Source organism: Equus quagga, chromosome 13 (assembly GCF_021613505.1).
Source record: "Equus quagga isolate Etosha38 chromosome 13, UCLA_HA_Equagga_1.0, whole genome shotgun sequence".
NCBI lineage: Eukaryota > Metazoa > Chordata > Mammalia > Perissodactyla > Equidae > Equus > Equus quagga.
Genome location: NC_060279.1, coordinates 45,545,216 through 45,560,986, shown reverse-complemented (window position 1 = coordinate 45,560,986; position 15,771 = coordinate 45,545,216). Strand labels below are relative to the sequence as shown.

Below are 15,771 nucleotides of genomic sequence, written 5' to 3'. Positions count from 1 at the left end.
TTCCTGAGGTTATATAAATCTAACAAATTAAACATATAAATATAGTGAGCTTTAAATTTGCATAACGATCACAATGCTGTATATAAACAGTAAGATTTTAACTTAAAATCATGTTTAAAGAAATTATTCAATTATACATTTTAAATTAGAATCACAAGCTCAAATATTGCTAATATGATGAGTACTTAGAAGACCAGATATGCAGATTTCTTAAACTAAAAATATTACTGTTGCAATTCTACTTCTCTTAAATATTTTTATTATTAATTCTAAATCTTTTAGGGGTTAAAAATACTCATTGTCTAGGAATATAATTATTTTCTCAGCTACTTGTGTTGCCTATCAGCCAGAGATCCCGGCTGGTCAGCCACCCTAACAGGGCACATGTGAGCCCTGTGTCTCGTCGCCAGCAGGGACTTCATAGGGATTGGTCTTGTAATGCAGCCAAGTAGCTCTAGACATTGCATTTCTTGGGCTCTTAGGAAACTTAAATGTCTTTTCCACGTACCTCTAAAGACCTTTGAACTTGACACCATGCATTCTTGTTATTATCCTACTTCTAACGCCCTGGTGACTCCTGTAGATACTGAGATTGTATCTGATTGAATTCTGCAAATCTCAAGGATTGGTCTGGACTTGTCACACAGCTTCCAGCTCACATGCTGACACTTGCCCAGGCCCACAAGGCCTAGTTTGAGCTGTCCTTTATAGTTGTCCATCTCTCAATTCACTAAATTCTAGCCACGTGAATTTTCTTTCTATTCCTCAAAGAGCCCGAGCTTGCACTGGGCTTGTGACTGACTAAAAGGGCCTGCTGCCCAACATGCATAGAAATCAATACTATGCCACCGGCTTTTCTTTTTCTTTTTTTTTTTTTTGAGAAAGTTTAGCCCCGAGCTAACTACTGCCAATCCTCCTCTTTTTGCTGAGGAAGAGTGGCCCTGAGCTAACATCCATGCCCATCTTCCTCCACTTTATACGTGGGATGCCTACCACAGCACGGCTGTTGCCAAGTGGTGCCATGTCAGCACCTGGGATCCGAACCGGCAATCCTGGACTGCCAAAGCAGAACGTGCACACTTAACTGCTGGACCACTGGGCCGGCCTCTATGCCACAGGCTTTTGAGAAAAGAAAAGTCTTTATTGTGAAGTCAATTGACAAGGAGGCAGGGGCAAGGCTCTCAAATATGTCTCCCTGATCCAGAGTTTGGGGTAAAATTTAAGAGATTAGAGAGGGCAGGCTGGTATGTGGAAGCACTGAGAGAGCCTCCCAGGCAGAGCGGACTGCTAGTGCAAAGGTGGGAGGCTGTAACCACAGGGCTGGTTTAAACTGACCCCATCTTATCAAGAACGAAATGCTGAAGCTGTCTTGCAGGGGCAGCAGGCTAAACCTGCAGGTCATGTAGCTGGAGCACGCACAGAGGAGCACACACAGACCTGTTATTTCAGGTCAAAATTTGATTGGAAGGACTCCAAACAAGACCGTTCATGGTGAGGCACGGAAGGGCTTTGGCACCAGTCTTCCTGGATCACGGACCGCTGGCTTCTGAAAAGGGTCTGTCTTTTGAGTTCCGGTCATGTCTCAGTCCTTTTGGTTCCATGGAGGGGAGAATCTTTGGTTCCAAGTGTTATTTCAGGTCAAAGTTTTCTCCTCTGTGCGTGCTCCAGCTACATGACCTGCAGGTTTAGCCTGCCGCCCCTGCAAGACAGCTTTGGCATCCTGTTCTTGATAAGATGGAGTCAGTTTCAACTGGTGCTGTGGTGACAGCCTCCCGCCTTTGCACTAGCAGTCCGCTCTGCCTGGAAGGCTCCAGACTCAAGTCTTCTTGTAGCTGGCATCTTCTCAGCATTCTGTCTCAGCTTGACTGTCACATCCGCATAGATGCCTTCCTCAACCCTCAATTGCTTTCACTCCTTCTACCCCCTTCCACCACACACACTCAGATTCTGTTACAGCACTCTGTTTTATTGTCTTCATTTCTGACTTCTTTTCTTGTTGATTATCTGATTTCCCCACTGGAATGTGAGTTTCTTGCCTTCAGGGTCCTTATTGGTAGTTCACCACCGAGAACAGCAGCACCTAGAACTGTGTGAATGAATGAACGAATGAGTGAAGTGAATGGAAAAGCAAGTGACTATTAACCCACCACTGGTTATTCTGCTTTTCAGACCTGTGTTCCTGAATGCGCTCACCCCCTCAAAGTGGAGACCTGTCCCCCTGACTGGCCGAGCCGTGGGGAGATAAGCTTCAGAGACTATCAGATGAGATATAGAGAAAACACTCCCCTTGTTCTCCACGGGCTGAACTTGAACATCCAAAGTGGGCAGAGAGTTGGGATTGTCGGAAGAACAGGTTCCGGTGAGGACCAGCTAGGATTGTGTTTCTTCCAGGTTGTTTCTTTGCGTTTCCAGTGGGTGTGGTAGTTAAGCCACACGAGAGGGCAATGCATGTGTGTGGCAGATTGGCTCTTGTTTTCCCCTCAAACCTCTTCACTGTGAATTAGGATTTCGGGTCGAATGGGTGTGAGGGGTTGGAAGCAAACACACATCAGTTTTTGAATTAATTAAATGAGAATCATTCTAGTGAAATGAGGCCCAGAGGGTGAGTCGTGCGCTAACAGCCCTGCAGGCATGGGCAGGGTAACGGTGTTAGGGCAGCTGAGGGCCCCTGAAGACTGAGGAGTTTCTGTCTGCACAGAGTCATTTTCATTGCATTAAAAATTCCCTTGATTAGACATTGGGATATGACAGAAGTACAAAGTGATGTTTGATTTGCTGTTGTTGTGTTTGTCGTTCCCAGGAAAGTCGTCGTTAGGAATGGCCTTGTTCCGTCTGGTGGAACCGGCCGGCGGCACAATCTTCATTGATGAGGTGGATATCTGTACTATTGGTTTGGAAGACCTCAGAACCAAGCTGACTGTCATCCCCCAGGATCCTATCCTGTTTGTAGGTACAGTAAGGTAGCTGTTTTTGATCATTGTGCATTCCTATTTTTGGTTAGTGAAACCAGAAACTTTGTGAGGCGCCCACAGTGCGACCGGCCTGGGGCTGTTCTTTCTGAGGGGAGCAACCCCGGGTGCTCACGGCACTGCCGGGACCTGTTCTGGAGGAAAACGTTGGGAGGAGATGAGGGCTAGAGCCCTGAACATGACTTGCATTTTATAAGCCATGTTACTAACACGCAACGTGCTTATACATGAGGGAGCAGACATCCCCGCTGGCCCCGGAGAGCCCTGTGTCTCGGCATCCTCTCAGGTTTAGCAATGGCCACTTGCAAAAGCGCTCCAGTTTTCACAATAAAATAGATAGTTATCCTTTGCATGTAGCCATCTATTGGGAAGTGTCTCGATTCATTCCCACGAAGGAGTGAACAGAAGCTGTCCAAATAGAAGAACAGTAGGGTTGCAACTTCCGCAGGGCTTAAGATCTGACGTCAAGGCACAAGGAGAAAACCACAGTTTTTCACTTAGTCCAGTGCAGTGACTGCCCCTCTCTTGAGATGGATGTTTCCCCCAGTCAGCACCAGATGAAGCAGGGGGCTGTATTTAGAGTTGGATGAAAACTACACTCTGTGTCTTGAAGTGCTAGACTCCCACCCCTCAAATGAGATGCTCACCGTCTGCAAGGTCTTGGGAGCTACAGCTGTACCTCCTGCTTCTCAAGGCAGACTGGATGCAATGGCAGATTGAATGGCTTCCTCTTCCTCTCTCTCTGCCAAGAATTTGCATAAGGTCAAGTCTACTCTGCTACACATAGCCACTGAGAGGGCCAAATGAGCCTTCCTGAGTGCCTAGCTCTGGCTGTCTCTTGGCAGCGTTTCACATATTCCTGCCTGTCTCGGTGGTCTCTGCACCATCATAGAGTTGTGGGTCCTTGGTCTCTTGGCCTGAGATTGGTATTTAATTAAGCCACAGGGTCATCACGTACCACCTCCAGCTCTTCCCCACATGCTGTAGAAAACATGCCCCCCCATCTTCTTACCCTCAGAAATCCACCTCCCTCTCCTTTCCTTCATTGCAGGTACAACTTGGATCCCTTTGAGAGTCACACCGATGAGATGCTCTGGCAGGTTCTGGAGAGAACATTCATGAGAGACACAGTAGGTCTCTGGGGCTATCGAGGATGAGTCCATTTCCCAGCACCAGTGCCCCAGATACCTGACCCAGGTTTAAATTAGACAAGCATTGGGCCAGCGTTTGGCCAGGTTTATTTGTTGGCACCACATACGTTAGTAGAATACAATCCTAATTTAGTCTTTATTATTAAAAGCAACCATAGATAATATTTGCCAGGTCTTTGCAATGATGTTGTCAAGACCTCTATATGCATTATTTTACCTGGTCCTGACTACAAGCCTCTGAGGTTGGTACTCCTGCCCCCATTTTTAGAGATGCAGAGTTAAGACTCAAGGAAGTAACACATGCAGGCTAGGGAGTGGCAGAATGGAGACCGGAACCCACGTCCATCTGACTCTCAAGCAGATGGAGCGCCCCACTGCTCTGCCAATGGCCTCATTTACTTATCAGAACAGAGAAGCCACAGTAAGGTGAGGGATGTGGCCTGCTCCAGGAATGGCAAGTATGGCTGATTTTGAGTGCACTGAGCCACTGAGATGGGGTCCTGTCCTGTAAGAGCTGCAGCTGGGGTCAACAGGTGAGCACGGCCCCCTCTGCAGCCCAGAGAGGATTTTTTTCCCTGGGACTTGGTACCGAGGTAAGCCTCTGCCAAAGACACTTAGACCTGTGATGCTGGATCAGTCAGACCCTGTCTTGTCTTTCCTTGATGACCAGAAAGCTCTCCCATCCCGTCTCTATTTTGTCTATGGAAAGAGGGACCCCGAAGCCAGTTACACTTGTTTGTGTTTCTCCGGAGCCATATGTGCATTATTTGTACTCTTTGGGTGAGGTGTCTATAGCGTTCTGTGAATCATACTGTGATTTTAAATTATTAATGTCCGCCCACTCCCTGGTCTTTCCCTGATGCCTGTTTGCAATTCTGAAATTATTATTGTTTTGCACTTTCCTTTCCACAGTAAGATAAAGCCAGCTGATGAAGGCAGGAGAAGAGGGCAATCAATACAGATGATGCAGGACAATTTTATAGATCATCAGCACAAATGCGGCATTTTCTGTGTTTTATAGATATTGAAACTCCCAGAAAAATTACAGGCGGAAGTCACAGAAAACGGAGAAAACTTCTCAGTAGGGGAACGCCAGCTGCTTTGTATGGCCCGAGCGCTTCTCCGTAATTCAAAAGTAAGGAAACAGCACGGAAAATGGGTTGGTCAAATTTTGGATATTTCCCACAGTGCCGCTCAATCCAGGGTGTAGAGCCGCGATGCATTTGCCTTTCAGCAAAGAGAGAGCAATTGAGCCATTTAAAAATCGATCACTTTCTCTTAAGACAAAGTTGTGAGGGGTAAAAATTGAAAAAGAACAGCCATTTACAGCAATAGCACCTGCCTCCCCCGGGCCTGCCCTTGGCCATCTTGTTTACGTGTTCTCTCTATCCTCTTAAGTGGTCTGAGCTGGAGAAATCTTCCTCTCAGCTTCTTCCCTTTGTCCCAGAACAATCCTAGGCCTGATAAATAGTACCCAGGACTCTAAAGAAAGCCTTCAGAATGCTAGGATAGGACAACTGTAAAATGTATACTCATTTTTCTTAGTGACTTAGCCTCCTCGCTTACTGATTTTAAGGAAGGAATTGCTGTTGCTTTAGCAACCCCATTCTCTGAACACTGATCAAAGCGTGGTCCATAGTGAGTGTTCTTTCAGGGGTGCCAACAGCAGGAAAGGGAGCCAGCACCACACCATGCTGACTGTGGCACTACACACTGCTAAGTGGTTTACGTGTTGTCTTTGCATTTCATGCTCATAATAAGATATAACGCTTTTACAGACAAGGAATTGGAGCCTTGGGGAAGTTAAGTAATTTAGCCAAGATCAAGCACAGTTAGAGCTGAGCTCAAGCCCTGTACTTGTAAATCAGCACTGTGGTAGACAGAATTTTGCGTCGTGTTCCCCCCCCCCCCCCCCCCACCCCGCCCCAACTCCACCCCCTGCTGCCAAAGATGTCCATATCTGGGTACCTGGAACCTGTGAGTGTGTTACCTTACCTGGGAAAAAGGGGCTTTGCAGATGTGATTAAGTCAAATATCTTGAGATGGGGAGATTATCCTAAGTTACCTGGGTGAGCTGCTCAGTGTAATCACACAGGTCTTTATGAGAGAGAGGCAGGAGAGTCAGAAAGAGAAGGAGATGTGAAGATGGAAGTAGAGGTTAGAGCAATGCCAGGAAGGGGCCACGAGCCAAGGATGCAGGCGGCCTCTAGAAGCTGGAAAAGGCAAGGAAACAGATTCTCCCCAGAGCCTCCAGAAGGACGTGGCTCTGACAGTCCCTTGACTTCGGGACTTCTGACCTCCAGAACTGTAAGATAATAAATTTGTGTTGTTTTAAGCCTCTAAATTTGTGCTAATTTGTGATAGCAGCCATAGGAAATTAATACAAGTGCTGTTATTATACCTCATGCTGACTCACGTTAGCACAGTAGAGAAATCCTGTGGGATGTTTCTTCCTACCAGCTTGTAGGATTAGAATAAACCACTTAGAAAGAGGAATAAAGGGACTGGCCCAGTTGCACAGTGGTTAAGTTTGCAAGCTCTGCTTCAGTGGCCCAGGGTTCGTAGGTTTAGATCCTGGGCACAGATCTACACACTGCTCATCAAGCCATTGTGGCAGTGACCTATGTAAAATAGAGGAAGATTGGCACACATGTTAGCTCAGGGCCAATCTTCCTCACCAAAAAAACCCTAAAAGAGGAGTAGAGAATATATAACCTTGTTTCCCTAGCCAGTCCCTCTGAAGAAGATGAAAGTGGTGTGATGTGGCTTTTATTTTGCTGTTGTTTTTCTAACTTTTTGAGATGGAGAATTAGTCATTACTTTTCAGCTCTTCTCTTTTTTTCATAGATAGAACTAAGACTATAAATTTCCCTCTAGATACAGCTTTGGCTTAGTGTGACTTTTACAACACTCCTTCCTCAACAGATCATTCTCCTTGATGAAGCCACTGCTTCCATGGACTCCAAGACTGACACCCTTGTTCAGAACACCATCAAAGATGCCTTCAAAGGCTGCACAGTGTTGACCATTGCCCACCGCCTCAACACAGTCCTCAACTGTGATCTCGTCCTTGTCATGGAAAATGGGAAGGTGAAGGAAGTTGCCGGCATCACCTCCCAGAGGCTTCAATGGTCTGGGCTCTCTGGTGGGTGGATATTTTTCTGACAATTTCAGCTCTTCTTCTCTTTCAGGTTGTCGAGTTTGACAAGCCTGAAGTTCTTGCTGAGAAGCCAGATTCTGCGTTTGCGATGTTACTAGCAGCAGAAAACAAAGTTCGATTATAAAGGTCCCTGGGGGGCCACATCAGCTGATTTTAGAGGAGAAGGAGGATGCATGAGATGAGTGGATGAGCCTGAAAGAGGAGGGGCTGTCCTCTCTCCCACCCGTGACGCACAGTTTGAGCTGGGTCGAAGGTTCCTTTCCCACCTCACCCAGCCCATGTCTCCTGACCTCACTTGGCGAGCTTGGGTTGGTTCTGGGTGGAGAACAGAGCAGAAAAAACTAGTGGGTTAAAAACTGTCCCTCACCTCCTAAAACCCCAAGGGTCCCTCATGTGTCCCCACCGATACCATCTCAGTACCTGGGAATGGAAACATTGTAACCTTCAGTTAAAACTGGTCAAAGTAAACAGAATGGGAAAATGCCTAAGGATGGAGTTGGTGAAGATTCCCTGCCCTGTTATCAGAAGGAAAAACAGCAGAGTCTTCTTCCTGTTGAACTCCTACTCACATCTATTTTGAGTGTGTGACAAGCAATAACCACACAGATCTGTAGCATGAAAGATTGATTACAATGTTTGGCAAAAAAAAATTTTTAAATCATATTGCATGTTCCATTTGATCTATTACAATAACCAGGAAAACAAAGTGTAGTTTCTCTATAAATGACATTTTTATATCCTCTATAAATGGTCATTAAAATGCAGTAGGAAATTAAACTACCCTGAAATGTTGCCTTACAATTATTTTACTGAAGACATTCCAATTTCTGTACTTATTTCCTCTCACAGACCCTCATTGCTTTCTCCATTGACTCAGTGATAAACCTGCACAGTGTTTCCCCAATGAAAGGCTTTCTTTCCAGCCTCCAGATTTGCTATGACAGAGGCAGAAAAGACATATTCCCAGTAGCCCAGGAGTGAGAACTGCTAATTCACAGTGATATTTGGGGAAAAAAAAAATAGAAAATTTGACAGGCTCCCGTGTAGTGTTTGCCAAGGAGACACCCACAATCTGGCTTTCTCATTCCTTAGGATCGAAGGGCCCAGAATGTTTCAGGGGTGTTTCCTGGACTCGCCTCCTGACCTCCAGGCTGAACTCTAGATGTGACACAGGGTGGTAATGGCCAGTAAAACTTGCATCTGATGTCTCCCACTTCCCTCCCTTTCTTAGTCTGGGTCACATACTTCTCCCCATCCTTCCAAACATGGAAGGCAGTGCCTGGCACATATTAGCACGTAAGAATGGGTGGTGTGAGTGCATGACACCATGATGAACTCATTCAAACACAGGCCAGAGCCTGGCAGGTGTATTTGTATGTTGAGGGCTTAATCTGGAGAGGCTGAGATTTATAGCAGACAGGCTACAGCCAGCATCTCAAGGGCTGGGCTGGTGGGCTTTGCTTCCCAAAAATCATCCTCCAGCTCTCCTCTGACCAGGCCCGGGCAGACGTCTGCAGGAGTGGAGATGAATCAGGTACAGCCAGCCACAGGTAGAACTCCCAGTCTGGTGAGTGTTAAGGCGCTGGCTAAGGCAGCTAGGCAGCGACTCTGCCATCAGCAGAGTGTGTACACTGTGAAGGACATGGTTGAAAAGGACATGAGTGAGGCGGCTCCTTTCGCAGGCAGCTCCATGCCAAGTTCAGATCGCCCTGTGAAAGGACACAGTGCATCTTTAGATGATGCACTGCCCTGACCTGAGCCTTCCTCCATCATGGTATGGGACCTGATCTGAGGTCCTCAAACCTGCATCCAGTGGGCTCCGGAGCAGCCACCTCAGGCTGAGTGCAGCCATCACCTCAATGGATGTCAACGACTCCCCCATGTGGCACCCTGACCTGGCAGTACTTGCTGGCCATGGGGAGAGGGGGAGAGGTGCTTTATTTTCTATCAACTTGGCACCAGCCAGACAATCAGTCTATGGTTCCAGGAAGCTGTCTCCATGAGGACAGGGGAGAACAGGGCTACATGATCCCCGTGGGTCATTCAGAGGTGCTGAAAGATGAATCACCTCCTACCACTGTTTCTGCCCACACTCCCTCTGGCTTGTACTGTCCAGGAGGGAATACCCAGCCTGCTACCTGGTGAGCCCCTGTGGCCAGCATTTTTCATGAATAATTTCACTGAATCTTCACCTCATCCCATGAGATGGACACTTTCATTATTCCCATTTTACAGAGATGGAAACTGAGGCTCATCGAGGTTAGGAACTTAGCTGCAAATGCACAGGAAGGAAGAGCCAGAGACAGGATTGGAACCCTAACCAGTCTGACTGTAGGGACCCTGCTCCTAACCTCCCCTCACGCCCCTTTCCCTCTGCCTGTAGCAGGGACAGTGATGTGATGGCGGTCAGCATCACACATGGGGGACAGCTACTTCTGAAGGGATGGCTGTTGTTTGCATGTGCAATGACATGAAACAGTCTCAGTGAGCACCCCCACCCCACCCCTTACTGTCACTGAAATGTCAGCCAGGGAGAGACTATGTTGAATAATAACAACCAACGTTTAGCCGATATTCCTCAAAACACAGGCTTAGTTCACTGAATCCTCACCATCCCTGTGGGGTGGGTACTTGTGTTGTCCTCATGTTACTGATGAGGAAACTGAGTCACTGGGAGTAACTTGACCAAGGTTACACCGCTAGTGAAATCTGAACCCAGGCGGGCTGCGTCTGAAATGTATGCTCTTCAGTTCCATGTAACAGTACTGGAGACCAGAGATTGCCAGGTGAAAAAGAGCCCAGGGTTCAGACTTGTGAAGACTGTGTGTTGGTCAGGATAGACTCACTTGTGCTGTGAGCTCCAAATCCCAGCGGTATATTTCCTGTTCGTGGGACATGTCCATCACGTCAGCTGTGCCTGTGCTTTCCTTCTTCCCTCTGTGGCCCAGACTGGGAGGGCAGCCTCTGCCCAGAATGAGACTAGTGAGTCTTGTGGCAGAGGGCAGACAGACATGGAGATCAGAAGTGGCACATGCCACTTCTCCCACGTTTTGTGGGCAAAACATGGCCAGTTCCAAATTCAACAGGGAGGGGAATACATACTCTGCCTGCATGGAGGGGTACCACAAGGCACATGGTCGAGCTTGTCACTGAAGGACGTTGTATATTCCACCTCCTGGGAGGAGTGGCAGATATTTTGAACAACACTACAACCTGCCACAGTTTGGGTTTGGGTGTTGGCTTTGCCACTGAGTCGCTATGTGATCTGGGGAATGTAGCTTGCCCCCTCTGAGCCTCTGTTCTCCTAACTCTAAAATTTGGGGTTTGGACTGAGTGCTAACGTTCTTTTAAGTCCTCAATACAGAAGAAACAAAAAGCAGATATGGAAATAGTTTCTAAAGCATCAAGGATGGAATTTAGACTTACAAGGGGATTATAATGAGCCCTAAATGTAACTGAATCTTTTCATAAATGTTAAATTTGTAAAGTAACTTGAACAAAGTTTGAGTTCTGAGTCTTCCCCGAGTGTCTACTTTGATACTCAGTAGGACATAAGAACTTCTTTGAAATTTTAGTCTCATTTTATTTTGATGCCCCAGTTTTGCTCTGTTCTTCTCATCTACCTGCCCATTCGGGGATCTTATGTTCAATGTCATGAATTAGAACCTCTTAAATATCCTTTGATAGGTGCCAGCAGAGAACAGAAGAAGCCACTAAAAACATTGTTAGTATAAATTAATAACAAATTGCCTGTGACGTGTTTCACAGTCAATTGTGTCCTGAAGCTAATTGTGAAGGTGGCTGATCTCGAGGGGTGGGCAAACTACAGCCTATGGGCCAAACCCAGCCTACCATTTGCTTTTGTGAATAAAGTTTTATTGGAACACAGCCATTCTTATTTGTTAATGCCTTACCTATGGCTATTTTCACATTCCAATGACAGTTGAGTGATTACAACCAAATGTATGTCCTCAAAGCTAAAGGTATCAGTATCCTGGCTCTTTACAGAAAAACCCACTGACTCCTGGTTTAGGCATTGGTATGTGATGCAGTTCAGGTCAATGAGGTGTGAGAGGGAGTTGGCCGGGGGTGGGGGTGGGTTCTGGAAAGCATTCTCTCCCATTGCCTTGTGTGTACGTGGTGGTGTCTGAAGCTGTGGCAGCCATCTTGTGACCATGGGGGAAGTGGAGAGATGGACAGAGCACAGATCCTTGCTGGTGACATCAAGCTGCTGGGTTACCAACCCTACAGGCACCCCACCTCTTGTCATGTGAGAGCATGCATTTTCCTTATTGTCTGTGCCAGCTGGAGTTGGCTTGCTGTTACTTGCAGCCAAAAAAATCATAAACGATGCAGAAGACAGTGACGTCTTTCTTCCTGGGAAGATGCTGATACTGACCTGAAGAAAAGAGAACCCGGGGCCCTGCCCTGGGAGTTACACCCATCTCCCTCCACCTTAGATGTGGCCCAAATGAGCATTAGCTCACATCCAAGCAAGGAGGAGTTTCCAATTCTCATCTCCCCCCAAGGATTCATGCCATTTATGAATATTTCCCTCACCTTCTCTCCCTGCTGCTGAGGTCAGAAGGACTCGGAAAGAACTTACAGATTTTATTGTTGCTATTCAAGTGAACAGGTCTGAAATTGGCCCAAAATGTTGGTTAAAATGTGAATATTCTTTGCTAAGAGTTGGAATCACTTTGGTCAGAACAGCATGATTTAAAATGAATTGAAAAACGCAAGAGGTCAGTTTGGGGTCAGATGGACAATCAAAGAAATCACTTTTCTTTTGGCCCTGTGTAGAAGGTCACCTCTGGGTGAGGCTAAATCCGACACTGAAACCTTCAAATAGATGCTGATTTCCACAGAGAGGGTCTGCCTGACTTCATCATGTGCACGTTCACGGCTCCTGCTGAAAAGCTTTCTCTCTGGGGGGACTGGCATTGAAGGGCCAGACCAAGTCTGTGTCTATGATTTCAGCACAAAACACGGCAGCAGGCAGGCTGAGCTCCACCCTCAGCTCCAGGAGCCTCCAGAGTGCTGGGCCTCCTTCACCTGGCAAAAATCACATGCAAAGAGACCTAAACTGGGTTTATGGCAATTGTTTTACATTTCTTAAAAAAAAATTTTTATTGTGTTAGACTATATATAACAAAGTTCACCATCTTAATCATTTTCAAGTGCATAATTCAGTGGCATTAAGTACATTCACATTGTTGTGCGACCATCATCACCACCCACCTCCAGATCTTTTTCATCATCTCAAGTTGAAACTCTGTCCCTATTGAACAATAGCTCCCATTCCACTCCCCTGCAGCCCCCGGGAACCCCATTCAAGGTACCTCCTATAAGTGGGATCACGTGGTATTTGTCTTTCTGTGACTGGATCGTTTCTCTTAGCATAATGTCTTCAAGGCATGTGTCAGAATTTCATTTCTTTTTAAAGGCCTCATTTTATAAGCGTGAAGTAGTATCTCATTGTGGTTTTGATTTGTCCCTGATGTTTAGTGACAGAGCATCTTTTCATGTGCTTATTGGCCTTGAATTTCTTTTAAAGGGAAATTTGCATGACATATAAGAATCTTGGGGCTGGCCCCGTGGCCCAGTGGTTAAGTTTGCACGCTCTGCTTCAGCAGCCAGGGTTTCGCTGATTCGAGTCCAGTCCTGGGCGCAGACACGGCACCGCTCATTAGGCCATGTTGAGGCAGCGTCCCACATGCCACAACTAGAGGGACCCACAACTAGAATGTACGGCTGTGTGCTGGGGAGATTTGGGGGGAAGAGGCAGAAAAAAAAAAAGAAGATTGGCAACAGTTGTTAGCTCAGGTACCAATCTCTAGAAAAAAAGAATCTTAACCAAGAAACAGTGTTCTACGATCTTGCAAAGTTCTTTTCTCTAGTATAGCACCCTGAGGGAATCCTCTCACTGTGTCGGAATATGGACAGGAACTTAGAGACTATGGTTGTTAGCTATGGGCTAAGCACCTGACATATATCATATTAAGTCTTTAAAACAATTCATGCAGTAGAAATGGTTCTTCCTGTTTGCTCTGGGAGATTACGTAACATGCCAAAGGCTACCCAGATGGTAGGTAAGGAAACAGGATTCGCATCCCAGAGCTCACTCTCTCACTCCAATCCCTTCACTTTACAGATTAGGAAAGTGAGGCCCAGAAAGCCTAAATCTGGTCCACATTCATCCAAAAAGTGGCAGGGGGAGGATAAGGGTTCTGAATTCCAGCTTAGTGCTATGTCCATGACGCCTCATTGATTGATGCACAGACTGTTCTGAAAAAGGCTGGCTGTGGCCCAGTTCTGTGACCCAAGCCATAAAGGAAATAAAATATAATAGTTCTTTCCTCCAGGGAACTTATAATGTTACTGGGGAAATGACTTAAAAGTGCCAAAGAGCATACAGTAAGATGCTGGAGGCTGGAGTGTAAGGTTAGATGTGAACTCATTCATTCATTCTTTCATTTATTTATTCATTCACTCACTCAGTATTTCACCTCATCATTCACTCTTTTGATCTTTCCTTCCATTTAAAAAAGGGAGAGGTGAATGAAGGTTGGAAGAGGTTAGAAGGATTCTGCAAACAACCAGCCGTCCTTGTAGGACAAGTGGGGTCGATGGGGACGGGGAAGGGTGTTCCTAGCTGAGGAAATCACCCAAAGCCTTGGAAGTGGGGATGAGCCTGGCTGAGGGAGACAGCGGGTGACTGCTAACTAGGGCTGAGAAGCACTTGGAAAATTGTCAGGTACTCTGCTGTCTGCCTCTCCAAACACAGTTGGAGACCACCAACAGCTCTCGGATACAATTGGTGATGGGAGAAGAGTTTGTTGTAGAAACAATTAGGACGGGCGCTGGGAAGAGCTCATTAGCAGTCAAGGGAGTGGGGCCAAGAAACAGCAGAACCTCCAACAATCCTGCTGCAGCGGAGCCATCAAAGTATGGGGGACAGAAATGGGTGGTTCTGCAGCATTACCTACCCTCCCGAGGGCAGGATGGGCGTCCTGAGGACAGACTGCCAGTGACATGTAAGGGTCACATTTGCCAGTCTGTAATGTGCACGCTGCCCCCACCAGCAGGAAGCTCTCTCCCGGGCATGAGGTGGAGATGACCAGAGAGCCAAGGTCCCTCCAGTGCATCCGTTTCAATTGTGTGTCTCTCTGCTTCTGCGACTGGTAAATCAGAGCTCATCTGCATAGCAGGATCATTTAGGAAATGACGAGGCCACTCTGTGCAGAGAGCTCACTCGGCTTGGCAACCAGAGGGGCTCCTTGGGAAGTGGCTGTCACAACACTACAGCACTGATCAAGTCCTCAGTTAATTTTAGAGCCGAGCGTCCTCGCTCTGAGCAAAGGCAGCATGTTAATACCTGGACTGACAAACTGCAGGATATGGACATGTGGCGCAGAGAAACAATCCCGCTCTGGGATTCTAGGAGACGCTGTCAGGACTCTGCCCAGAACCCCCTGGTCACTCATGTTTCAGTGTGCTTTTTGTCCCTACGTTTAACTCTTCTTCCCAGAATAACCTCAGGTTACTGGAGTCACTCTGTTCACACAGGGAAAGGCAGAAGAGCCTAGAAGTTTGCATTCCTCCTAGGCAGCACTCAGCTGACGTGCCCAGTTCCCTAGCCTCAGGGTGGGACCATTCTGAAGTTCCCACGTGGGATGAGGCTGACGGTAGCCCCGCAGGACTCTGCCAGAATCTGTATATAGGCTTCTCTCCTTCCTTGTCCTGCTTTCCTCTGGCCCTTACAGATTTTCCCTGGGAGCACTTCCTTGATAAATTACTAGCATAGAAATCCTTGTCTTGGGGTCTATTTCTGGGGAATCCTACCTAAGACAGGGGGTCAAAGAAATCTGAGCTCAAAACCAAACCCATCAATTCCAAGATCTGAGCACCCCTTGGAGGACCACCACCCACTCTGTTCTTAGCCCAGCCACGACGTAGGCGGTTCAGATGATGAGTCTCCCCTCCCCTACTGCAGTTGTCTCCAGCAGTGAGCCTAGGATGAAGACCAGGCCCATCAGAGACTCACACCTCTGTGGGGCTGTGAGAGGTTTGGGGTGGGAACATGACCCAAGTTGGGCTGGTCAGAGTCAAACCCAGGACTTTAGCTGGAACTAAGTTGAAGAAAAGGGGAGTTCTCTTTCTTGGATGGTAGGGACCACAGATCTCTTTAGCTTCAGATGTTATTTTAGATATCACAAGGAGAGCGTCTGCCTGAGAATGAAGCTAGCACAGAAGAAAGTGGAACCAAGAGAAGGAGAAGATGTTACTGTGTGTCCTCGGCATTCCTCATCTCCTGCAACTAGCACAGTCCCCATTGGGGGATTTTCTGCAGGGGTTCTGCCGGGGGTGCTGACTCCTGGTGGTCCCAGAGCTTCCTAACCCCTAGAGTATCCAAATGTTCCCACCATGACAGAACCACACGGCGTTGTACCCTGAATGGGGAGAAGGCCCCTCACCAGATGGCCCCACT

At 47.1% G+C, this 15,771-nt stretch overlaps 1 protein-coding gene across 9 annotated transcripts in view; it reads left to right on the top strand.

Moving 5' to 3' along the window:
* ABCC12 (ATP binding cassette subfamily C member 12) overlaps positions 1–15,570 on the top strand; it is a 93,705-nt gene extending 78,135 nt beyond the window's left edge. For 6 of the 9 annotated variants that reach the window (XM_046682354.1, XM_046682356.1, XM_046682355.1 and 3 more), the window contains 6 exons: positions 2,170–2,359; positions 2,801–2,960; positions 4,021–4,099; positions 5,142–5,255; positions 7,046–7,210; positions 7,312–8,095. In XM_046682354.1, the coding sequence (XP_046538310.1) occupies positions 2,170–2,359; positions 2,801–2,960; positions 4,021–4,099; positions 5,142–5,255; positions 7,046–7,210; positions 7,312–7,404 (801 nt within the window). In that variant the 3' untranslated portion in view covers positions 7,405–8,095. Of the gene's footprint in view, positions 1–2,169; positions 2,360–2,800; positions 2,961–4,020; positions 4,100–5,141; positions 5,256–7,045; positions 7,266–7,311; positions 8,096–15,490 lie in introns of those variants that run through there. The other 3 variants (XM_046682353.1, XR_006891563.1, XM_046682357.1) reach the window with 3 other exon arrangements.
* The last annotated feature ends 201 nt before the right edge of the window (positions 15,571–15,771 follow it).